The sequence below is a fragment of the Hypanus sabinus genome, chromosome 3 (genome assembly GCF_030144855.1).
Source record: "Hypanus sabinus isolate sHypSab1 chromosome 3, sHypSab1.hap1, whole genome shotgun sequence".
Classification (NCBI taxonomy): Eukaryota; Metazoa; Chordata; class Chondrichthyes; order Myliobatiformes; family Dasyatidae; genus Hypanus; species Hypanus sabinus.
In genome coordinates this window covers 21,778,712-21,805,379 of record NC_082708.1, presented here as the reverse complement: position 1 = coordinate 21,805,379, position 26,668 = coordinate 21,778,712, and the positions used below count along the sequence as shown (strand labels likewise).

General features: G+C 41.9%; 1 protein-coding gene across 1 annotated transcript in view; it reads right to left on the bottom strand.

Annotated features, from left to right (window-relative positions):
- Positions 1 to 26,668, bottom strand: part of oca2 (oculocutaneous albinism II) — a 507,586-nt gene that overhangs the window by 315,385 nt on the left and 165,533 nt on the right. Inside the window, exons 9-10 of the mRNA XM_059963277.1 lie at positions 26,511 to 26,664; positions 5,550 to 5,621 (exon numbers count right to left, since the gene is read on the bottom strand). Coding sequence (XP_059819260.1) covers positions 5,550 to 5,621; positions 26,511 to 26,664 — 226 coding nt within the window. The remainder of the gene's footprint in view (positions 1 to 5,549; positions 5,622 to 26,510; positions 26,665 to 26,668) is intronic.

The window sequence follows — 26,668 nt, the reverse complement described above, 5'->3', positions numbered from 1 at the left end:
ATTTGATAATAAACTTACTTTGAACTTTGAGACTCATTTTCTTGCAGGTATGCACAGTAGAATAAAGAAATACAACAGAATCAGCAAACCCAGTCAATCTGCAAAATAAGGTAATCTGTGCAAATACGAAAAAAACATATTGATTCTGGGAACGAATGTGAGGAGCATTTGGCAGCTTTTGGCCTGTGCTCACTGGAATTTAGAGGACCGCAGGGGAGATCTCATTAAAACCTACCGAATGTTGAAAGAACTAGATAGGAAGGATGTGGAGAGGATGATTCCTATGGTGGGGGTATCCAGAACTAGAGGGAACAGCATCAAAATTAAAGGGCAATCCTTTAGAACAGAGGTAAAGAGGAATTTTTGTTTTAGCCAGAGAGTAGTAAATCTGTGGAATGGTCTACACAGACTGCAGTGGAGGCCAAGTCCGTGTGTATATTTTAGGTGGAATTGCTTGCTTCCTGATCTGTCAGGGCATCAAAGGATATGGCGAGAAGGTAAGTGTGCAGGGTTGAGTGGGATCCAGGATCAGCCAAGATGGAATGGTGGAGCAGACTCGATGGGCTGAATGGCCTAATTCTGCTCCTATGTCTTATGATCTTATAATAATAATAATATTGATTATTGTTATTGTTGTTGTTATTATTGTCAAATAAATAAATAATACTGAAAACATGAGTTGTAGAGTCCTTAAAAATGAATACATAGGTTGTGGAACCAGTTGAGTTTTTGACACACTTTTAAGACAAAAGGTATGTACTATTCACTCTGCCACAGTAATCATTTTATATGTCTGAACTCTCCACTTGGCCTACTCTGGTTCAAAGAAATAAATCCTTATCTACTCAATTTTTGCTCATTGCTGCAATTTTCCAGTCTTAGCAACAAGTTTGTAAATCCCCAGTGCAGCCTCTCATTTCTTCTATAACATGATGATCATGCTATAGAACAGTCAATTTGTTTTATATGCAACCTTTTATTATTCATTAGTCAGGATCTGGACGCATCAGCATTTGTTGCCTATTTCTCATTGTAGAGTTTAGTTGCAGTCATTCAGCAGGGAAGCAGACACTTTGGCCCAACTGGCCCATGTTGACCAAGTCCCATTTGCCAGCATTTGGCCCATAACCTTCTGAACGTTTCCAACCCATGAACATATCTGAGTCTCTTATAAAATTTGCTATTGTACCTGCCCCAACCACTTCCTCTGACAGCTGATTCCACATAGATACCACCCTTGCATAAAAAAAGTTGACCACACCCCCAGGTTCTTCTCAAATCTTTCCCTTATTACCTGAAACCTTAAGGTAAGGTTTAGATGTAGGTCCTCTAGGGATACCCCATTCTGAGAGAAAGACTGAGGTATTCACCCTATCTATGCCCCTCATGATTTTATACACCTTTAGCAGATCACCACTCAGCCTCCTGTACTCTAAAGAGTAAAGCTCTAGCTTGTGCCACCTCTCCCCATAAATTCGTCCCTCAAGTCCTGGCATCGTCCCTGTAAATCTTTCAACACACTTTACAATTTAATATGGCAGGGCAGGCAAAACTGAGCACATGCAGCCTTAGCAGCATCCTGAACAACCACACCATGGCCTCCCAAATGTACACTCAATGCCTCAACTTATGAAGACCAACATACCATAAGTTTTCTTCACCACCCTGTATTTACCAGTGACTGTACTTGCAGAGAACCACGTACTTGTCCAAAGTCCCTCTGTTCTGCAAAACCCTTCTCAGGCCTTGCCTTTCACTGTGTTAGTCCTACCTGGATTTGAATTTCCAAAATGCAATACTTCACACTTATCTGAATTAAACTTCATTTGCCATTGCTCAGCCCATTTACTCAGCTAATCAAGATCCCCTGTCCATTAAACCACCTATTTTCGTAAAATTTGCAAATTTACTAACCACACCTTATACATTCTTAACCAAATCATTGGTATGGACAACGAACAAAAATGGGCTCAGTGCCAATCCCTGAGGCACAACATTAGCCACAATTCTCCAGTTCAAGAAACAACCTCCTACCATCAACCTCTGCTTTCCACCATTAAGAAAGTTGTGTATATCCAGTTAGCCAGCTCTTCCTGGATTCCACATGATCCAGCTTTCCACAGCAGACCACCACGTAAAACTTTATCAAAAGTCTTACTGAACTGTATAGGAATAGCATCTACCGCCCAGCCATCATCAATCTTTTTGGTCACCTCTTCAAAAAACCCAATCAAATTCACATGATATGATCTCTCCTGCATAAAGACCTTTGAAAAGTAGTGGTGAAACTATGCTGACTAGCTTTGGAAGGTAGTGGTTAATTGGTGTATCTTTTCTTGCTTTTTTCTTCCAACAGGCTATTGGACTGATTAACTCACGTTGATTTGAGTGTGTTCTATGTTACATTGTTCTATTTATTATAAATTACTATGATTGCACATCTAGACGCAGAAGTAACGTAAAGATTTTTGTTACTCATGTACGTGAAGGATGTAAGAAATAAAGTCAATTCAATTCAAATTAACAGTACAATTGTATACTCTACCAACTCTCTAATAGGCAGTGAGGATCATAAAATGACATTTAGAGCCATCACAAATTCATTGCTTGCTTTGCTTCGGTATACTTCATCTGCTCCTACTTATTTATCTACTTTCAAAACTGCTACACCCTTTAATACCTAAAACATTGAACATAGAACAGTACCGCACAGGAACAGGCACTTCAGCCCACAATGTTGTGTTGATCCAATTAAACTAATAATCACATAGGCAATCTAACTAATCTGCTCTGTGTACACAAGAAACATATCCTTCCAATTTCCTACAATCATGTGCTTGTCTAAATGTCTCTAACAAGTCTCTAATGTATCTGCCTCTACCACCACTCCAGGAAGCGCATTCCAGCATCCACCGCTCGGTGTAAAACTTTGCCCTTCACATCTCCTTTAAAATTATCCCCTCTCACCTTAAATGAATGTCCTCTCTCTACATTTAGATATAATATATCGATTTATTATTGATGATTCAAAACAGGATTAAATATCAAGACATAAGAGATTCTGGAGATGCTGGGAATCCAGAGTAACACACAAAAAATGCTGGAGGAACTCAACAGGTCATGCAGCTTCTAAGGGGAGAAATAAACAGTTGACATCTCAGGCCGAGGCCTTTCAGCCGGACTGGACAGGAAGGGGGCAGGAAATGACGGATAATTGTCACATCCTAATGAAGGGTTTCAGCCTGAAACATCAACTCTTCATTCCTCTCCATCGATACTGCCTAACCTTTGAAGTTCTTCCAGCATTTTGTCTGTGTATTACTCTAAAACATCAAGATCTATAAGAACATAAAATTTATAAGTGTAATAACCAAAGAAAGGTATAATAATAGGTTCCAGGAGAATCTAGGTAGGCCGGTGAAACAGGCAAACTCTTGATAAGTAAAATTTAAGGCAGAGAAACTATTCCCTGTTATGCCTCAACTAAATTAGTACATTCATTTCTGGTCAGCATACATTAAGGATGTGAGGATCCCTGACGGGTACAGGAGAGGGTAATCAAAATGGTTCCAGGGATGGGGAATTGTAAATGCAAATGCAGACTGCAGAGGCAGAGATTATTCTCCCTGGAATAAAGGAGATTGGGAGAGGGGGAGAGATATTCCTTAGAAGCATACAAGATAACAACATGCTTAGACAGTAGACAAAGAGAAGCTGTTTCTATGAGATGACTGTTAATGACTAAAGGATACATATTTAAGGCTTTAGGATAGAGCTAAAGCCAAAATCTGAGGAGAAAACATTTTAATGCGTTGTGGGATAATAATGTAGAATTTGCTGCCTACAAAGATAATCAAAGCAGAGGTGGATGATAATCCAAGAAGGAAATTGGAGATGCAGTTGAGGGGAACTGGGATAGAGCAAGGGAATGGTTCTGACAAGATTGCTCCACAGAGAGTCAGCATGGATTCAATGGGCTGAAAGGCCTCCTTTCATACCATAACACACCAATGATCTTGCAATTCTGTAAAGAGATACCTTTTTAACAGAATCAATGATAAGAGGTAATATAGACTGATGGTATAACTCTAAACGAAAGAGGAACAATGAAGAGACCTTCATACTTACGAGCATGACTTTAAAAGGTGGAAGGGTAGGCTGAGACAGTAGTTCATTAATTATATTATTCGGATCGTAAGCCTCAAAAATGGAGACAGAGAGTATAAAAGCAAGGAGGGTCAAGAGAGTAATGACATGCATTATGTCCAGTTTTGGTAACTGAACTTTGGGAGGATGGGATGGCCCAAGACAGGGTGATGAAACGATTCACTGGAATGGTTCCAAAGAGGAGGGACTTTAGCAACGAGGAGAGATTAGAAAATATGGGGTTGTTCTCCTTACAGCAGAGGAGGTTGGAAGGAGATTCTTTAGAAATGTGCATGATCATGATAGGATTGGATAGGGTAAGCAGACTTTCTTCATGTTAGTAAAGGATACAGGTTTAAAATCACTGGTAAAAGATCCAGGATTGATATGAAAAAGATCTTTAATACACAGGGTTAAAGATCAGAGCATAAGTGTGGCAAATAAAAAGGTCACGTCTGGTGTTCAAAATGGAATTGGTTACATATTTTAATGTTAAAAATGTAAAAGCATAAGACAGCTCTCCTCTGCTGCAACAATTCTATGATTCTATATATGGTTTTCCAGCACATCAGCCTAATTTTTTATTGGGTGTCCAATGCAAATTCTTCAGGTATTTTCATTCTTTTATCAAACATATTGAGTGATTTTTCACACCTGTACATAGATAGGTAACACACAAAAATGCCAGAGGAAGTCAGCAAGTCAGGCAGCATCTATGGACAGGAATAAACGGTTAAAATTTTGAACCACCCAGCTTTATAGTCTATCCTTCCTCCTGTACCCACCCAGCTTCCCACTCACCTGGTCTTATCAATCACCTGTCAGTTTGTACTCCTCCCCATCCTCCCACCACCTTATTCTGGCTTCTGCATCCTTCCTGGAAAAGAAGAGGGAAGAGGCCAGAATAAGAATGTGGGGAAAAGGGAAAGGAGCTGTCTTCTAGCTTCTTCCCCCTTCCTCTCTAATCATGAAGAAGGGTCTTGGCATAAAACTTTGTCTGTTTATACCTCTCTATTGATGCTGACTGAGCTCCTCCAGTGTTCTGCGTGTGTTACACAGATCTCCAGCATCTGCGGAATCTTTTACGCTTATAGATGGATAACATAGCCGTTTGAAGGATAATAACACTTTGGCATTCAGCTCATCAACTGCAAGTAATTGCATTACAACTATCGCAGGTAACAAACATGTCAACACTGAAATTACCCTGTGGGACATCTTTGCTGTTTTCCTCTTCACCAATCCATATGTTTTAAATATTCTCATTAAAACAGCAGTGAGAAGTATTAAGTAAACAGTTCAGTGTTTACCTAATTTCATAATTTCAATTAAACCTTTACCGTCTAAACAGATCTCCAGAAAGGCACAACATGGAATATAGCCAGGTGAAAAGGGTCACTTACATCACCGATCACAGCAAGGGCAGCTAGGGCTGCCAAAGATCCCAACATTGCGGCCAACGATCTGTGAACGATCTGAAACCACAGCAAACAGAAAGACAGTACATCATCATTTAATCAGTATTAACTTGCAGATTGCAGTTCTAAGGCACCCCTGTTTTAGGAGTATAAGGAAGGTTGAACAGGTGAGAAATGAGGCTGTCTTAACTTGAAGGGCATTCCAAACCTCTGTCTCATGGACCTCTTTTTTTGATCACTTCAGATTCCTTATTGCTGAATTAGCTTAAACAATTAAAATATAATAAATGAACTACAAGTTCCTAAATAGATGCCTTCGACGGTACTGGTCATTTGTGATGTCATCTGGGTTACTATTCACATCGAACTCCGCACTCTTACTTGGTCATTTAGAACAATAACTTTCCAACAGACTACCTGTTATATGCTGAGCTGCAAATCAATAAAAAAAATCTTTGCAAATAATTCTGTACTGTTTAAACTTCTGGCATTTTCTATAAACAATCCCAGGCAGGTTGGGCGGCATAGTGGCATAGTGGCCAGCAATCTGGGTTCAACTCCCACTGCTGCCCTGTACGTTCTCCCTGTGACCACATGGGTTTCCTCCGGGTGCTTCAGTTTCCTCCCATAGTCCAAAGACTTACCGGTTGGTAGGTTAGTTGGTAATTGTAAATTGTCCTGTGATTAGGCTTGGATTAAATCAGAGGATTGCGGAGCAGTGTAACTGCAGGCCTAACGGGTCCACTCTGCACTGTATGCCAATAATTTTTTTTAAGTTAATTGCGCATTAAGCCTTACTCTAGGCAAAATATCATTTGTGTTATTATTTTCTCATTTACTCAAAGCGTCACTTTTGCCATGTTGCTGATGGACCATTAAGTGATAGTTGTATTTTTGCTCCATCACATTGGTAACGTAATGATAACCGGAGCCCGAGTCTGCGAGTCCGCTGAGGAAGTCAAAGGGCCAACGCCTGCGAGTCCGGATCTACTGGAGGCTGGAGCCACCCTGTCCTGGGGGTGGGCGGGAGGGAGGTTGTTGTTGTTTTGCTGCTTGTTGCGTTCCTGTGTTGTTCAGCCGAGCACTGTGGCCTTGCTTTGCTGTTGCCGCAACGTGTGGCAACAGTTGCCCCAGCACCCTCGTGTGTTTGTTTGTTGTTAACTAAAAGGATGCATTTCACCGCATGTTTCAATGTACACCTTTTAAATAGATTTGAATCTTGATTCTATTCTACAATGTTATTTAAATTGTATATTTAATCCATAATTCTGAAACAAGATTTTACACTTCTCTATCCATCTGAATCAATGAGTACTTCCAGCATTCACAATTTTTGTTTTGATTTAATGTTACTTTCTATCAATGTAAAGAGATAGCCCTGGATTTAATTTTTATTGGGTAGATATTCATTCCTGGCATCATGCAAGAATCATTCAAATTAAAAACTGAAAAACTTAAAATGGAACATTCAAATAATTAAGTATTGCCTGATTGGAATTATGCTTCAATGCAAAACATTAGTACTAACAGCAAGGAAAACAGCAGCAATTAAGAATGTTCAATGCTTTTGCTGATCTACAAGGCTATTTATAGCACAACAAACACAGAAAGAGCAGAGAGAAGGATTAAGTAGAGCTTTCTGAGCTGGGAACTAGCTCCAGCAGTGGCCCTGATTAGATGGAATGGTCCACTGCCTCTGCTGCCAATGCTCGATCAGAGCAGCAAACACACATCGGTCAGGATTTTCCTCCCAACTGCTCCCGCGCCTCTGACGTATCTTTGCTGAAAGCCCTGCCGAGAAATCCCCTAACAAATAACATTCTCTATTTCACATTGGAGAAGTGCTGAACGTAAGGAGAGTTCCCTGGCCAGTGTGATTTGAAAACAAAGAACAGTACAGCACAGAACCAGGCCTGTCTGTACCAAACACAATACCAAATAAATTAAACCTTTTCTGCTTGTACATGATCCATATCACTCCATTTTCTACCTAAAATCATCATTATCACATTTGCGTCCACCACTGCCTCTGACAGCCTGATAGAGGCATCGATGGCTGACTATGTAAAATTCTTGCCATACGCACTTCCTTTGAACTTCCCCTTCTCAACGTATTAAGTGCATGCTCTTTAGTATTCGATGTTTCTGCACTGGGCCACTCCTCGTGCGCTATAGCTCCATGCATTCCTGAAGTGAATTGATCTTGGTACGGTGGACTGAGTGGCCTCACCTTATGTTGAAAGAATCTACACGCAGTGACCACTTTATCAGTAACCTCCTGTACCTGGCCACTGAGTGTATGCTCATGATCTTCTGCTTCTGTAGCCTGTTCAGTGCACCATTTGACATACTATGCATTCAGAGTGTGCATTCTTCTGCACACCCGCTGTTTTAATGCGTGGTTGAGTTCCTGTCAGCTTGAACTAGTCTGGCCATTCTCCTCTGACCTCTCATTAACAAGACATTTTCACCCATGCTGCCCACTGGATGTTTTTTGTACCATTCTCTGTGAGTCTGTTATGCATGAAAATCCCAGGAGATCAGTTGTTTATAAGGTACTCAAACTACCTCATCTGACACCAACAAACATCCCACGGTCAAGGTCTCTTAGATTACATTTCTTCCCCTTTCTGATGTTTGGTCTGAACAACAACTGAGAGTCTTGACCATGTCTGCATTGAGCTGCTGCCCCACGATTGGTTGATTCGATATTTGTATTAATGAGCAGGTGCACAAGGTGCACTGAATGAAGTGGCCACTGAGTATATGCTTGTGTGACCCAAATAGACTCAATTGTCAGTTTCTACACTGATTTGAACAGTGGCAATTCAGAGATCAGGAGTGAGAGAAGAGGTGACTCACTCAGGTCGGTGAGCTGTATAGGTGTACCTAAGTGAGTGGCCATTGAGTGGACAATTCCTTGGGGGTGGATATGAACAGATTTTCATCCCTATCTCCTTGATTTTCTAATCCATGCCCCTCTTTGAAAGGCAACAGGCCAGCGTGTAATGCAGCCCAGTGCCAGGTACATAAGATACAAATTTAGAGCCGGAGTAAGCCACTCAGCCCCACAAACCTGTTCTCCCATTTGGTAAGATGGTGACTGATCTACTTAACCTTAGTTCTGCATGCTTTTCTAACACAGTAAACTTTCACACCTTGCTTTCAAAATATTCAATGACTTTGCTTGCCCCAAACTTTGAAGGGGGATAAAAAGCTTTGTGTTCTGACAGGTGATGTGGGCATGCTACGCTGGCGCTGGGATATGTGGTGACACTCGCAGGCTCTTGTAGCTCCAAAGACTCACAGCTCCCTCAGAGAGGAAAAGAATTTCAGCTTACCTCAGTCTTAATTTGGGTGACTCCTTATTTTTAACAGTAACACACGGCCATATCTGAGTTCTAGATTCCCACCTCTCCCCCCACACGTGGAATCCTCCTCTGCTTAAACAAGCAACTAATAAAAACATGCTTCTTTGTTCCTTAGATGGTCTTAGAGATGACCCAAAGTACTTCAAAGACTAGTTTCAGTGTGTTTTGGCCCTGAATCAGAGTGAGCCCATCTACAGGCGTAAAGAGCACTGCACTTTCTCTGTAACTGCGACACCCTATTCTGCACTCATTTTTGCTTTCCTTTTGCACCACGTCAATGTGCCTCTGTCTGGATGGAATGCAAAATCTCCATACTGGATTTCAGTGACAATAATAGATGATCCATTCCACACGGATCAGAGAAAATGCAGGGCGACGTAGAAGGGAAGAGTTAGACTGAACTAATCTAACTTTTAAGTTAAATGGTCAGCACAACATTGTGGGCCGAAGGGCCTGTACTGTGTTGTAATGTTCCATGTTGCATATTATTTAGAGATAAAGTGCAGAACAGACCCTTCAGCCCCAGTGAGTCACACTGCCCAGCAACCCAGCAATTTAACAGGAGCCTGATCACAAGACAATTTATAATGACTGTTATGTACCCTGTAACTGGGTCTCTTACCAGCAAATATAGAGAGGTCCATTGAAGTCTGATGGTACTATTTTTAACAGTATTTATTGATAAAGATACACAAAAATAATATCAATGCATATAATAATATCAATGATATACATCATCAATACTAAATCTAAAAGTGCAGGTATAATAATAATCAATAAAAAATAGCTCTATCGTTGTCTAGGGGCTAATGTATTGTCCAATATAAATATAAAAGTCACTTTAGTTCATTCAAGCTGCAGCTTTCTGGTTTGAGAGAAAGACAGGTTAAAACTTGTCCAGTCCTTTTATGATGTCAATCCTTCGAGAGTCGTTGGGAGTTGATTTCCCCATTGTTAGCTAAAACCGTTCTTCCGTGGTCAAGGCATACCGATTCCGGGGCAAATGGAAATGGACGCACGTGGCCTTCGCACTGGCTTTTGCTATTACGGGATCGCTAGCGTTTCTTTGGGTGCGTCTGAGGGGCTGTTCCCACAGACCCTCTTTTATCCTGACTCACAGGGACGCAGATGTCAATCAGGTTGGGGGTGATGCAATCCCTCCACCAACCAGCCCACTTTGCCTGAGGGCTTCCACGAAGCACAGTATTTTAATACACAATTCCGTCTCCAAGAGACAATGGCCGTTTCCCGTAGCTTTATATCGCCGGGGGGGAGGGGGGCAAGACATTCTGCACGTCTCTCTCTCATTTCCTGGGTCTCCTGACCTAAATCAATAGCAATCCTGCGATTCTCAAAAAGGAGGGGGCTGCAGGCGTATCAAGACCAATTAATCTACTAACCAGTACATCTCTAGACCGTGGGAAGAAACCGGAGGAAACCTTTACAATCACAGGGAGAACTTACAGACAGAGCGGGAATTGAACTCCAAACCTTAGCTGCAACAGCATTCCGCTAACTGCTAAGCAGCCATGGCGCCCAATTTTATTGCATGTTCTAGAATAAGCCAATTAATATTACCAATCACCAGTACTAATTACCAATGAAACTAAAAGAAGTTAAAGGAAATTACATCACTGGAGTTGAAGGATGGACTGGATTTCTATTATCCAGCAAAGATTAAGACCATTTGTTAAGACTTTAGAACTGTTTGGTGACAGGGTTATGTTCTCCTTGTGAACAAGTATATAAAGTGTAACTTGAGGAGCAAGTGCCTGTTTTCAGAGTCCAGTTAATCAGCAACAACAGTGACCATCAGACCATAAGACACTGGAGCAGAATTAGGCTATTCTGCCCAGTGAGTCTGCTCCATCATTTCATCATGGCTGATTTATTATCCCTCGCAACCCCACTCTCCTGCCTTCTCCCCCTTTTTGTACCATTCTCCCCCTTGATACCCTTACTAATGAAGAACCTATCAACCTCCGCTTTAAATATACCCAATGGCTTTGCCTCCACAGCCGTCCCTGGCAATGAATTCCACAGATGGTCATAGAACACCCCCATTATTGAAACATCCTCTCCATGGCTACTCTACTTAAGTCTTTCAATATTCACTAGGCTTAAATGAGATCCCCGTTTCATCTAAACTCCAGCAAGTGCAGGCCCAGAGGTATGGAGCACTCCTGATATGTTACCCCTTTAATTCCCAGGATGATACTTCTGAACCTCCTCTGGATCCCCTCCAATGCCGGCGCAAACTTTCTTAGATAAGGGTTCCGAACTGCTCCAAAGTGTGGTCTGTCCAATGCCTTATAAAGCCTCACCCAGTAAATCTGTGCGCCTACTGATAAAAGAAAATCCCTGATGAGTGGTCAAGCAGCAAAAAGGTGGCAGAATGGCCTCCCATCTGATCCTCTATTCTGCCGCAAGTTTCCCTCGAGGAGAAAATTGGATTCCAGCTGGTGAAGCGAAGCACGATAATTTGTTTGAAATTACCGAAGCTCCACCACTCGGGCTGCATACTGATCCCGTTCCCGCCTCCTCCTTCAATGGGAAACCTGCTACCGTTCTGAGCATCTCATTATAATAAGCACAATAATACACACGATGCAAATACAAATGTAAAGAGTGAAAAAAGAACTGTCATCCAGCCACAAGAAATGTGAATAAATTAGTTACGATGGGAATGGGTTTATTGTTGCTAATGAGAACATTAGAAAAATGAACTTTCTTTAGTCACTGAAGAGCAACAATATTTACAGGTGACTGCTGCAGCCTTTTGAGGTAATTATGAGGAAAATGTAACAATGTCAATGTTATGACAAACGTGCTCAGATATTCAGAAATGCTCAGCAAACAACATGACCAGAATCTTTTAGTACGAGTGGGCCCATGATCCATACCATGCATTACCGACTTAATACAGTGTGTGTAGTTGAAATAAACAAGAAGTAGGTTGAGCTGAATCAGCAGAAGTGAGTAAGGAGGGATGAATTATATAACGGCATCCACAACTGCAGAACATCCCAGAGCGTGTTAAGCCAGTAGACCAGATTTCTGAAGTGCAAGCCAGGTTCATCCACAGCATTGAGGAACATTCTCAGTATGGTCCATGATGAGAGACGACCTGGGAGAGATGTACAGAATGAAAGAGTGGACAGCCAGATACCTTCTCCCAGGGCGGAAATGTCCAGAGGCAGGGGGCATAACTTTAAGAGGATCAGAGGAAAGTATAGGAGGAATGCCGGAGGTAGGTCTTTTTCACACAGAGTGTGGTGAGTGTATGCAACTCAACATGCGCTCCAGGGCAGTACCGCCAGGGGTATTGGTAGAGGCAAATATGTCATGAAGCTTGTTGCATAGCAACAATAGTACAGCGCAACACATAAAATTTACTGGCAGTTCCAATGGGAATGGATAAAATTAAATAAGTAGTTCAAAAAGAGTGCAAAATAATGAAGTAGACTCTAGACCGTTCAGAAATCTGATGACAGAGGGGAAGACAGTGTACCTAAAACACTGAGTATTTGAGTATGTATGGATTCTGGCTCCTCTGCCTGCTCCTTGATGTTAGTAATAAGAAGAGGGCATGTCCTGGGCGGTGAGGGTCCTTCGTGATGGATGCTTTCTTGAGGCGTGTTGAAGACGTCCTCGATGCTAGGGCGGCTAGTGCCCATGATTATAGAAATTTGCTACAGGTGTGCAGGAAGACAGGATTCCATTTTGTTTTAGCCTCACGAGATAACATTGAGAAGGAACGTCTCATGAGATAACATTGAGAACGTCTATATCAGCAGGGTAATCAGACCACAGATGATTCAACTATATTAGACTCAGAAACGGTACTGTGAGACTGCAGGAGCAGTGCAGCAGGGTTAAGCTTTTAGAACCAGCCAACATAATATACACAAAATGCAGGAGGAATTCAGCAGTTAAGGCAGCATTAATGGAGAGGAATAAATAGTCGATGCTTCAGGCCAAGAGCCTTCAACAGGACTGGACATAGTCAGAGGTTTTTATCTCATTAAATGTTGTGGAGCTGATGCAGAAAGTTAGGAAAAAAAAGTCATAAAGTTCTGAACACAAACTGAAATTGGGTGTTCGAACCAAGTCAATTCCAGTCATGGAGCTGGATACATTTTATGTTTCATTTGACTTGCCCCTTTCCTATCCCATTTTGCCTCTGCACTCTCTTCCTCGCTCTATCCCTTCCCAAGGGCCATCTATCACACATCCTTGTATTTATACTTAAAATAACTCCCCTCATTCCTTTTCCCGAACTCAGCTGATTTTTATCTTCTCTCAGTTCCGAGGAAAGGTCACTGACGTGAAACTCTAATTATTTTTCTACCTTCGCAGACGTTAACCATTTCCTGGCACCTTTTATTTCAGATTTCCAGCATCTACTTTTCTGCAGAAACATGTGCTGTCCCTCGAGTCCAAGAAATAAAGACAATGCTATTTTCAGCAGGAGGTGAGCTGACACTGGGTGAATTCCACTGGTGTTACAGAGTAAAAAATATTGCTTGTTACTTATGATACAGATATGTGGACTAAGGTTCACCTCAGGATCAAACCTCCATCTTCGGTTTCTGATAGTTGATAGTCAGCATCTTGCAAACAGTGCCAGGAGTCCAGATCACACAAATCTGCCTTCCCTTTGGACTCTATCTACCGTATACTTTCTCACTGCCTCAGTAAGGCAGCCAGCCTAATCAGTACAGCCCGCAAGTCCGGGGGGTGGTGGGGGGCAAAGGAAATGCTTCGAGGATAACATCAGAAACAGCCTGAAGAAATTCATCGTGACATCTAAAAACTGGGAAGACATTGCACTCGATAGATACACCTCCAGGAATTCTGCTCAAGAGGGAGCTGTGCTACCTGAGAACAACTTCTGTTGTGTCACAGAACGCAAGCAGCGGTTGTGAAAGGAGAGACTGAACGGGTGTGATGACAGCCACCAGTGACTCTTGGCCAGAGGAAAACATCAATCCTGGATCAGCATCTACAGCCACCTGAGGACCCACCAATAGACAGCTCCTTAAGAGAACATCATACTCAACCAGAGTGATTTCACCACCACCACTATGAGAGTGACTGTGCATCAACATCAGTTCTTCTGTTGCAAAGTTCTTTAGAGTGTCCTAAGCATCTGAAAAGTCTTATACAAGTCTCCCTTTACTACACGGAGCACAAGCATTGGTGTATATTTACATTTTACCTTGTCGAAAGGCTCAATTAAACTAAAATAACTTGTATTTTCCCAGCACCGACTTGAAATACTTGTTATGCTGGCATCAGGGTGAGCTCCTCTAATTCTTTGAAGGACAATCATTGCTCAAAAAACTCAGGAAGTAGATGAACATAAAACATTGAACATTAAACACAGCACAAACCTGTCAGCCACGATGTTGTGCTAATCTTTTAACCAACTCTAAGAACAATCTAACCCTTTCTTCCTACATAACCCTCCATTTTTCTATCATCCGTCTGGCTATCTAAGAGTTTCTTAAGTGCCCCTGATGAAAAACTGGCCAGAGCTTTGACATCATGAACCATTCGAAGAATTCCTTTGTTACATAGCCTAGTGAATGTGAGATTTAAAAAACTTTAGCTTTATTTGTCAGATGTAATTGAAAAATCAAAAAGTACAGTGAAATGTATCATTTGTGTCAACTACCAAACCAGTCAAGCATTGCCCCAGTCCAAGCAGGTATCACCATGCTTCCAGAGTCAACATAGCATGCCTACAGCTTACTATCCTGCATGTCTTTGGAAGTGGGAGGAAACTGGAGCACTCAGAGGAAACCCACATGGTCACGGGACAAACGGCTTACAAGCTCCTCACGGATGACAGGAGGAATTGAACCACGATCGCTAGCGCTGTGAAGTGTAGCACCAGCCACCACACTGTAGGTTAAAATATCATGGTGGAGTACAGGAGAAAAGAAAAAAATACCATTCTTTTGCAGGGCTATGGCAGTCTCGCTTCCTGTCAAGGCAAAACATAGCATGTATAAATGGAACACTGAAAGCGAGAACAAAATAGGAGCACTATTTCACTGTGAAATTAGCTGGGAGATGAACTGAACCCACTTCACACATGGAACCTGATGAGAAACACCACAGGAGCAGTCAGATAATGATGGCACTTGTTTAGCTGCTGTTTATCATGATTATCCTTCGTCAAAGACACAGGCTTTCACATTCTTTAGCACTCACACAGACTGCACGAGAAAGTACATAGAACCCCACAAAGCAGTTGATACAATGTTGTCCGTACAAGTGTCCGTGCAATGCTTGGAGATTCTGGATTTTGGCTGACATAGCCGAGACCAGTTAGGTGATGTGGTCTACTTCAAAACTGCATTTTCAAAGCAGCATGGGCAATGGAAAATTGCCATTCCCTCTTAACAACAATGAATTCCAGATAGAAAGAATGAACATTATCATCGTCACCTTGTAGACACTGTTTTAGGAAGATTGCCAGCTCAATTACAGCATCAATACACTAGAAACTAAAGGCATGGAACTTCTTTCTTTCTACTTTCCTGTCTATGTACACACTATGCCACTGCTCCACTTGAAGATCTCAAATTCATTCCCCTCACATTGATCAATTAACTGATTTCCTTTTAACCAAGCAGGCAGACATCAAAGCAATGCTTGCAAAATGCTGGAGGAACTCAGCAGGTCAGGCAACATCCAAAGAGGGAAATAAACATGAAGGGTCACAGCCTGAAGCACCAACTGGTAATTTCCTTCCATGGATGATGCCTGACCTGCCACGTCCTCCAGCTTGTTGTGCACATTGCTGAATTCTTACAGCTTCTGCAGAATCTCTTGTATCTAGGTAGATGTAAAACCTGGTTCTGTATTTATGGAAGGCCAGACTCAGTCAACCAAATTGAGTATTGTAAGTAATTGATCTGCCTTTCCAATATATTCTTGCAGTATTTCCTTCTTGCAGGTTTTGTTCCATCAACAACTTGTTGGATTTTGAACATGTTACACTTCCTACCCTCTTGCCCAGATACCTGTCAGCACATTGATAACTTCATTGATATAAAAATTTCTCAGCCTGGTTAATTATTCACTCCTTACTCTGTCCTCCACCCCATCCTTCTCCAGCCTTGAATTCTGTCTCATTTGTTCTATAGAAAATTGTCACATACATAATTCCCCTGGTAAAACTAGTAAAACTTCAGCCAGGACATCATGTACTCTGGATTTCTGATCTTATCCAACTCAGGATGAGATTCTGACATACCCTTCTAATCAAGTCTTCTGTTCTCTCCTCTACCATTCCTTCTCTCAATCCCTTCATTATCTGAATCGTTTCCCATTTACCAACCAGGATATAACAGTTGTTCCTCCAGTTTCTCAATACACCTTGCTGCTCTTTGAAAAACTTCTCTGAAACATAGGCAACAGTTCCAGTGTGTTTCCTGTTGAAGCCAGTTTTTCACAACACAGACAACTTTTCCAACATCCCATAGTGAATAAGCAGAAGTTATCTCCAATATTGGGAAGGCTGAAGACATATTTTTAGTCCCAATGATAAATTCAATATTCTAGTCAGAAACTCCTTCACTTTCGTTGGCACTTCTCAGGACATGAACTTGATTGACAGCAATCTTGATGTTGTACATTAAACTGTAATGAGCTTCCATGCCATCGTTAAGAAAACCTATGGTTTTTCGTTACATTGTACCTGGTGTTCAACCAACAACTTAACTACCTACTTTTGGACATGCCTTCATCTGGTAAATTCAGCTGCCCTCTTCTGTCTCCTACCATCAGGCAGTAGGTACAGAAGTCTTAAAATTCACACCATCAGAGACAAGAACAGTATTACCCTTCAGCCATCAGACTCCAGAATCAGCATGGATCATTTCACTCACCGCCACTCTGAACTAATGCTATGACCTACAGACTCACTTTCACAGACATTTTCCGACGTGTGGTCTCGGTGTTATTTTTATTTACATAGCTTGATTTGCACATTGGGCATTTGTCAGTCTATGCATAGATTCTCACAAAATTATACTGTATTTTTTCTTTCCTGTAAATGCCTACAAGAAAATTAATTTCAGGGTAGCATATGGTAACATACACGTATTTTAATAATAAAGCTACTTTGACTTTAATTATCTGGTGCTTTTAACATACAAACCTTTGAATTTGGCGTGTTAAAATTTCAACAAAGAATGCCACTACCCTGTGAATTCATTCCAGTATTGCAGCCTTCATAGTCACATTCACAATGGCTAAAAAGGGACTGGAATAAAGCAACATAAACCACATTAATCTACATTTGCTTTACCCATCAACTGTTCCACATGTGTATATCTGTGTACCAAGATTTGGCTTGGGCATAGGTTTAGCATTTTGATTTTCAGCTCTCCACTCTTGTGATGCACTCTATGATAATCATAGGATAATATAGTCTGGACTGAACTAAATGGGTTGAAGTGTCTGTTTCTGTGCTGTAGCATTCTCCGACTCTCTGACTGTAATGCAAAACAGGCAGCACCCCCAAGTGGTGAACTACCGCTGCTAACAATCATTTTTATTTGAATCAGTGAACAGAATTGATATAGGCTTGGGTAATCTGTGCTGACTATATTACGTGCATTAAGGTTCAGATGATGCTGCAGGCAGGTTGTATTGTAGATAGGCTGATATGATTTGTAATAAGTTCTTGCAGCAACAGTCACCTATGGTCTTCCTTATCAGCTAGAGAACTAAAGAGAATGATGATGGATGTTTCACCCAGTTTTTCTACAACACCGACGCATGCATTTCATTAGAACTGCTAAAACTATTTTAAATTTGTTGGGCAAGAAAGTGGGCCTACAACTACAAATCGGCACTAAATACATGTAGGCCAAGTTGTTCCAGGCAATGTATTAACGAGAGTGAGCGCAGTCAATACCTGCCAGGGAAAAGGCATCACTGTATCATTCAGGATGCAGTGCCCATATGAAACAACTATTACAATATTTCCTACTTTCAACATTTTGTCACTATTTTAATGAAAGTGCAACATGCAAGGTAGAATAGAATTGAATAGAACTTTATTGTCTTTGCTCAAGACATCGAGATTACAATGCTACTCCAGTCCGTGCAAAACAAATATTTACAATGCGTGTGTTTAATTTTTTAGAAAAATTTAAGACAACTGTTTCGCCTCTCAGTTGAGGATGTTTACGGGCGGCACAGTGACACGGGTAGGACAGCCAATGTTCCACAGTTCCAGAGAGCCTGGTTCAATCCAACCTTCGAGTGTGCCTGTGTGGAGTTTACATGTGTGGCAATGTCCCCCCCCACCTTACAATGCGCATGCAAGTCAGTTAATTGGCCACTGGGAATAGTCCCTAGAATTGCGAGTCTGAAGGGTGAGAGTTGATTGGAGAGAATGGAAGTGCAATCAGTGTGAATGGGTGGATGACGGTCGGCACAGATTCAGTGGACGGACTGGCTTGTTTCCATGCTGAAGTAGAGCTCTCATCATTCTCCTTCATACAAGCTCCAAGGCTATGACACAGCAGACAGGATCTCCCGGTTGCCACTCACTTCAACTCTGCTTCACGTTCCCATTCGGATACTGTGGTGAACTACATATACCTGTCTGGGCACACCCCCTGCTGACTGCTCCTGTGGCTCTTCCCACAGACCCCTGTATAAAGGCGATTGAGGCCTGAGCCCGGCCTCTCAGTCTCCAGGATGTAGTATGGTGGTCACTCACTGGTTGTTCCTTCTTCCAGTCAATAAAAGCCAATATCTCGCCCTTACGTCTCAGAGTGAGTTATTGATGGTGCATCAGATATGTCCATACATGGCCTCCTCTACAGCCATGATTAGGCCAGACTCAGATTGGAGGAGCAACACCTCATATACTGTCTCCAGTTCCTTGGCATGAAAATTGAATTCTCCAACTTCTGGTAATTCCCTCCCCCTCCCTTCCCCCATCCCAGTTTCACTCTGCCTCCTCCTCCAGCTGCCTATCACCTCGCTCATGATTCTGCCTCCTTCTACTACCCATAGTGCTTTTCCCTTACATTCCTTCTTCACCTTTCCTGCCTATCCCCTCCCTCACCCCTTGATCTATCCCCTCACTGATTTTTCACCTGGCACCTACAAGCCTTCTCCTCCCCATCGTCCCCCCACCTTCTTTATAGGGCCCCTGCCCCCTCCCTCTTCAGTCCTGATGAGGGGTCTCAGCCCGAAACATTGACTGTTCATTTTCACGGATGCTGCCCGACCTGCTGAGTTCCTCCAGCTTGTTGTATGTGTTGCTTTGACCCCAGCATCTGCAGAGTATTTTGTGTTTAAGGCTATGACACCTCCTGTCGTCAGATGTATAGAATTAAACACAACTGTCCAGTGTGCATTTCAAAGTTTTAAAGTCACTTCCATGTATTTCTATTTATTCCTCTGCTAATATGGCCAAGGTTTATGTACATCTCAGTTCCTGCTTTCCCTTTGTGATCAATTTTTATGGCTTCTCCCTATCCTTCTTACCAATATGTAACAATTTGCATTTCTGTACTTTAAATTTCATTAGCTATACATAAGAATTCCCTCAAAGCTGTAAGCACAGAAGATTGTGCAGATACTGGAAATCCAGAGGAACAAACAAAATCGAAATGCTGGAGGAACTCAGCCGGTCAGGCATCACTTGCGGAGAGGAATAAACAGTCGATGTTTCAGGCCAAGAACCTTCATCAGGATCAGAAAGGGAGGGGGGAGAAGCCAGAATGAGAAGGTGGGAAGAAGAGAAGGAGTACATTCAATATACATATAATGAAATTGATTTACTTATTTATTTATTATTATGGTTATTTTATTTTGTTTTTTTTTCTTCTATATTTTGCATTGCATTGAACTGCTGCTGCTAAGTTAACAAATTTCACGTCACATACTGGCGATCATAAACCTGACTCTGATTCTGACATGCAAGCTGGCAAGGTGGTAGGTGAAGCCAGGTGAAGTGGGGGAGGGGTATATAGTGAAAAGCTGGGAGGTGATTGGTGTGTGGTGAACTATGTGCCTGTCTGGACACGCCCCCTGCTGACTGCTCCTGTGGCTCCTCCCACAGGCCCCTGGATAAAGGCGATCTGAGGCCTGACGCTCGGCCTCAGTCTCCAGGACATAGTATGATGGACACTCACTCCTGGTTCCTTCTTCCAGTCAATAAAAGCCGATATCTCGCCTTACGTCTCAGTGTGAGTTATTGATGGTGCATCATGGTGGGAAAGGCAAATGGCTGAAGAAGCAGGAATCTGACTAGAGAAGAAGGTGGACCATGGGGGAAAGGGGAGGAGGAGGGGCACCAGAATGTGGTGATAAGCAAGTGTGGAAAAGAGAAGGGGCATGAGGAGAGCCAGAATGGAGAATAGTAAAAGAGAGAAGGGAAAAGAGGGAAGAGTGTAGTGGGAAGTTAGAGAAATCAGTGTTCATGCTATCATGTTGGAGGCTACCCATATGGAATATGAGATGCTGTTCCTTCAACCTGAATGTGGCCTCCTCTGGCAGTGGGGGGGGGGGGGCACTGTCTGATATGTTGGAATGGGAATGGGGCATAGAATTAAAATGGGTAGTCACCGGGAAATTCCGCCTTTTGTGGCAGACAGAGCGATGAAGCGATCCCCTAATCTATATCGGTTGCTCTACATTTCCAGCATTTGCAGAATCTAGTGTTTTGAGTCTATGTCTCTGACGCGTGTTGATACAGAAACATATGAATAGTAAGGCATATGTTTTCTTTCAGCGGATGGATAGTTCTTGCTGGAAGAATTCCTGTTGAGCATTGAACATTTCCACTCCAGCTCTGAATGAAGGTGTTTGATTTTGATTTAAGTTCCAATCATTAGATTAACCAATTATGGAAAAAAAAACTGAATTTGAGTCATTGAAATGTCTCAGAAAAGGTAGAAAGAGCAAAAGCATGTTCTTTCTGGTTTGGGAAAACTAGAAGGGGACTGAAGCCGAGAAGTTCATCTGCCTGTGCATTTGATAGTGTACAAAAGAATAGTTGTGTGGTACACCATTGGTAGTTTTGGTTGTGTGGTTATCCTTTATCTCTTTCTAATGATTACAAGACACTGCTAGACATTAAGAACATCAAGTACTGCAGGTTTACCCCTCTAGCAAGTTTCTGCATAGTGGCCGAGATAAGCTTGGGCTTGTTGCGCACCGTGTCATCACCCGCTACAGCGACCCAGGGAAGGATGCATCTGAGGCGGTGCATGGTCCAACAAGTGGTGCAAATGACTACCTTGAATGTTTTTCTTACAATTGGACATTGTTAGTGCAGTGTACTGCAAGTCTGGTTCATTGGTTCATCGGCAGGACTGAAGGGAGGTGCAGGGGGTGGGGAGATGTCTGGCCTCAGATGCGCACGGGCCAGATTTCCATGCCACGGCATCCATCGCCTGTTGCAGCCGCTCAGTGAAGAGACACTGGAAGTGGTGTGGGAAGAGCATGGTGGGAACACCTTGAAAAGACAGGCACAGAAGGGGAGAAAAACACGCAGAGGAGAGGGGGTGGGAGGAAGTGGGATGTGGGCTCTATTTTTTGAGACAGAGAGAAGGAGAGGGACTTGAGCTAAGAATATTTTTTGGGACAGGAAAGGGAGAGAGGGAGAGAGAATGTAAATTAACAGACTAAGAAACAATCAATTTTCAGAATGGCAAAACTGGAAGTAAAAATAAGACAATAGTAAGCTGTAGTTTCAGAATCAAAGCCAAGGAGGAAGAGTGAAAATGTCTTCCATCACCAAGACCAAGATAAACGTGGAGCTGAGATAAGGTGCAATAGTAGACAAACAGAGTTGAGGTGCCTATGAATAACCTATGAACTGATTAAATAAGATGAAGCATTGAATGATCAATTTTTCCTGCTGATGTTGCTCTAATGTATTATGCATTCTTTCTGTAATGCACTTGGAGTAAATACCAGCCTTTAGTACCTTGCTTAAGATAGGAATAAAACTTCATTTGAGGAAAGGAAATTTGATTTAAAAGGAAGATAATTTTCCATTAGAAAATAGTATTCCTGAATACGATAAACCATGTAATGTAACCAGATAGATTTTTCAGATCATAGTGTACACTTCAGATCTCTTTGTTTCCTTTCTCATCCTGCCACCTCCCTCCCCACCTTTTTATTCTGGCTTCTTCCCCCTTCCTTTACAGTCCTGATAAAGATTCTTGGCCTGAAACTTCTACTCTTTATTCTCTCCATCGATGCAGTTTCACTTGATGAGTTACCCCCAGCAGTTTGTGTGTGTCACTCCGGATTTTCAGCATCTGCAGACTGCTTTATGTTTAAATCCTATTTGCTTGCTAGAATCTAATCTAATCCCGTTAATCTAAAAGTAAATGCTACTGACTGGATTTAAAAACTACAACAATTAAGAGGGTAAACTTCTAACCTATTCATACAACTAACTGTTCAATAATTAAACTAGTATTTGCACATGGTAAAGGTGAACTAAGTAATAGTCTAACATAATACCAATTGATTCTCAAAAGATCTAAAGCCAGACAAAGATGTCCTTAACTGGAAATTCATAGCTAATTTCTAATAGTCATGAAAAATTAAACACTTATAAAATATGCATAAGAAGCAAGTGCCAAAAAGAAATGATTCTACTGTGATTTACATTCCCTCAGAGTATTTTGCCTGTTGATTATTCTTTGTTGAGGAATATCAAAATATAATTGGATCACTACACTCAGTGTCCACTTTATTAGGTACACCTTTCATTCTGGCGTGGTCTTTTTCAGCTGCAGCTGCTGCTTTATAGCCCATCCACTTCAAGGTTCCATGTGTTGTGTATTCAGCGAAGCTGTGAGTGTACTGTGTGGTTATTTGAGCTACAGGTGTCTTCCTGTCAGCTTGAACCAGTCTGGCCTTTCTCCTCTGACCTCTCTCCTTAACAAGGCATTTTCACCCAGAGAACTGCTGCTCACTGGATGGTTTCTGTCTATCGCACCATTCTCTGTAAACTCTGGAGACTGCTCTGTGTGAGAATCCCAGGAGATCAGCAGTTCCTGAGATACTCAAACCACCCCGTCTGGCACCAACAATCACTCCACAGTCCACATCACTTAGATCACATTAGTTCCCCATCCTGATGTTTGGTCTGAACAACCGAACCTCTTGGCCATGTCTGCATGCTTTTACGCATTGAGTTGGCAGATTAGATATTTGTATTAACGAGCAGGTGTACCTAATAAAGTGGCCACCGGGTATATTCTGCATTATTCAGAGTCTTGCAGCTTTAAATAAAAATATTTTGGCGAATGATACCCTTCCTCACTGAACAAGCGCCTTTGTTACAGACTTACTCTTTTGCGATTATTACTCATGCAGATCACTCATGCACATAGTGTTCATTGATGGACTACTTAGGATAATCAGCAGGATACAGAGAGCCTGTCAGCCGGAGGAAGATATTCTGAGTCGTGACTTGTGTTTCACATTCTTATTACCCACTGTAGGAGGCTGCCGTTATTGTCACTCACAGTGAAAGTATGCAGCATTGCATAGCTCAGTCCCCTAATACTCTAGACAAGGAGCGCTGGCTTTAATCCTGGTTTTGTAAGTGCTTCAACAATTCTGGCTAGTTTAAAAATAGTATAAAATTCAGGCTTTTTCCCCCCACAGATCTCTTGCTAATTGGTACAGTTCAGCCTGGAATAAAGTAAAGTTATAAGTTAACACACACAGACAAAATGCTGGTGGAACTTAGCAGGTCAGGCAGCATCTATGCAGAGGAATAAACAGCCGACATTTTGGGCCGGGGTCCTTCAGCAGGACTGGAATGGAAGGGGGAAAAGCCAAAAGGCAGTTCCATTCCCCCTCCCACCTTTTTATTCTGTGTGGGACAATTGCTACACCTGCTTCTATACCTCCTCTCTTGCCACTATTCAGGGCCCCAAAGCAATTCTTTCAGGTGAGGCAACACTTCCCCCTCTGGTCTGTTGGGGTTATTGATGGTATCCAGTGCTCCAGGCACAGCCTCACCTACATTGGTGAGACACGACATAGATTGAGGGACAGCTTTGTCGAGCACCTTCACTCCATCTGCCACGACAGGCGAGATCTCCTGGTGGCCACTCATTTTAAATCTACTTCCTGTTCCCATTCTAACGTGTCAGTCAATGGCCTCCTCTACAACCGTGCTGAGGCCGCTCTCAGGCTGAAAGGGCATTTTCTGTCTGGGTAGCCTCTCACCTCATGGCATGAATATCAATTTTTCTAACTTACTGTAATTTCTCCCCACTCCTCCCATTCTGACTCTCCTCTTATCCCTTCTCTTCTTCTCATCTCCCAACACCTCCCTCTGGTGCCCCTCCTCCTTTCATTTCTTCTATGGTCCACTGACCTGTCCAATGATGGATAATTGTCACCAGTCTATCATCTGATTCAAGGAAACATGTTGAGCAGAGGAAGGAAGGAAGGAATCAGATGTGGACCATGTGAAGCTGAGAACACAGTGGAAATTGGTAGTGAAGGTAACGGCATTTTCATGTTCTGTATAAAGGCTGAAAGCTGCACAAATATAGTCTTCAACATAAAATCTGAGGAAGAAGATTTGAATGGGACTGAAACAAGGAATATTCCACACGTGACAAAGGGACAGGGAGAGCTTGGACCTGGGCAAGTTCCCACTACCATATCTTTAACTTGTAGAAGGTGAGTGGGAATCCTGCGGAAGACCTCATGTAGAATTCCTTTCAGGTTAACTTGCAAGATTGAGTTGGTGGTAAGGAAAGCAAATGCAACGTTAGCATTAATTTTGACAGGACTATATTACAAAAGTAAGGATGTAATGCTGAGGCTTTATAAGGCATTGTTCAGACCATACTTCAGAGTATAATGAGTAGTCTTGGACCCCTTATCTCAGAAAAAAAATGTGCTAGCATCGGAGATGGTCCTGAGGAGGTTCATGAGATTGATTCAGGGAATAAAAGGATTAACCCATGAGGAGCATTTGATGGCTCTGAGTCTGTACTCGCTGGAGTTTAGAAAATTGAGGGAGATCATGTTTAAACCTATTGAAAACTTAATAGATAGTTTGAATGTGGGGAGGACGTTTCCTGCAGAGGGGGAGTCTTGGACCAGAGGAAAAAGCCTCAGAGTAGAAGGATGTCCCTTTAGAACAGAGATGAGGAGGATTTTTTTTAGCCAGAGGGGTGTGAATCTGTGGAATTCATTGCCACAGTTGGCTGTGAAGGGCAAGTAATTTGGTACATTTAAATGGGAAGTTGGTAGGTTCTTGATTAGTAAGGCTGTCAAAAGTTATAGGGAGAAAGCAGGAGAGTAGGGTTCAGAGGGATAATAAATCAGCCAAGACAGAATAATGGAGCAGACTTGATGGGACAGCTACCTAATTCAGCTCCTATGCCTTGTTCCAGCCAGTGTCAATTGCTACACTGGAAGGAAGTAGACACACCAAAAGATTATCCTGTCCAACAGGATCACAGCATGCCTTACAATTGTCCCTGCAAAACAAAAACATTCTTCTGGAAATATTGCTTGTGAGATAAATTCTGGCTAGATTGGAATGAACCAAGCTGCTCGTCTTTAATAGTCTGTCATGGGGCTTTTTGTATCCACACGAGCAAGATGATTTAATGGTTCATCTAAAGCAAGATACAACGGCCTTGGCCACTGAGAGAGCTATTGTGCTAGAGAGCCAACCTTTATTTTGTGCTCTAAACTGTGGAGCAAGCATTGAATAATAATTAAAAACAAAATTCTGAAATAATACAGTCACAGGACATAAAATTGTAGCCTTTGTTTTATGTTTGTCTCAAAACTTACCCTGATCATTCTCCTAAACCAAAAAAACGTAAGATGTAGGAGCAGATTTGGGCTTTTTGTCCCATTGTGTCTGCTCTGCCATTCCATCATCGGTGGCTTATTATCCCTCTCAACCCCATTCTCCTGCCTTCTCCTCAGAACATTTGATGCCCTGACTACTCAAATTCCATTCTAAATATTCTCAATGACTTGGCCTCCACAGCTATTGCGGCAATGAATTCCACAGATTCTCCACCCTCTGGCTAAAACAAAACCCCTCCTCCTCCCTGTTCTAAACCATGCTTTAGTTCCTCCCTGTAAAAATCCAGAGTTTCCAGACAAAATAGTAATCTAAAAAGCAGTACAAAAGAAATATTGCATATTCAAATTAATTTTCCTCTTACCCCAGTGATCAATCAAAACTGAGTGATATTCTCCAGATTAAATTGGCTGTTAGTGCAGGTTCACTTTATTATTGACAAACATTTTATAACCAATTATTCCTAGAAAAGTCGTATGGCTTTCCATATGTGACAAAAATCAAAGATTGTCTCAGATTTTCATACTTATTGGCTAATAATTTAACTATAACAGGGACCTTATTCAGTTATATAACTAAATTAGAGCATTACAATTATTTCAGAAAGCATGGAAGTCTTACTAAACCCATTCATTCTGCCCAACATTTTGCACACTCTGTCAGAAATAGAATAGAATATAATATGCTGACAATCAATAAACAGAAGGAACTTACCTCAAATACAATAAGGATATAAACTCCAGCCAAAATGACAGATGCAATTGCAACTTGAGTCTCGACACTTGCGTAGAGATACTGGTAACTGATAGATAGCGGAACTGCTTCGTTGTTCTTAAGGAAGGCTTGTACATTTATGCCAATTTCTTTGCTGC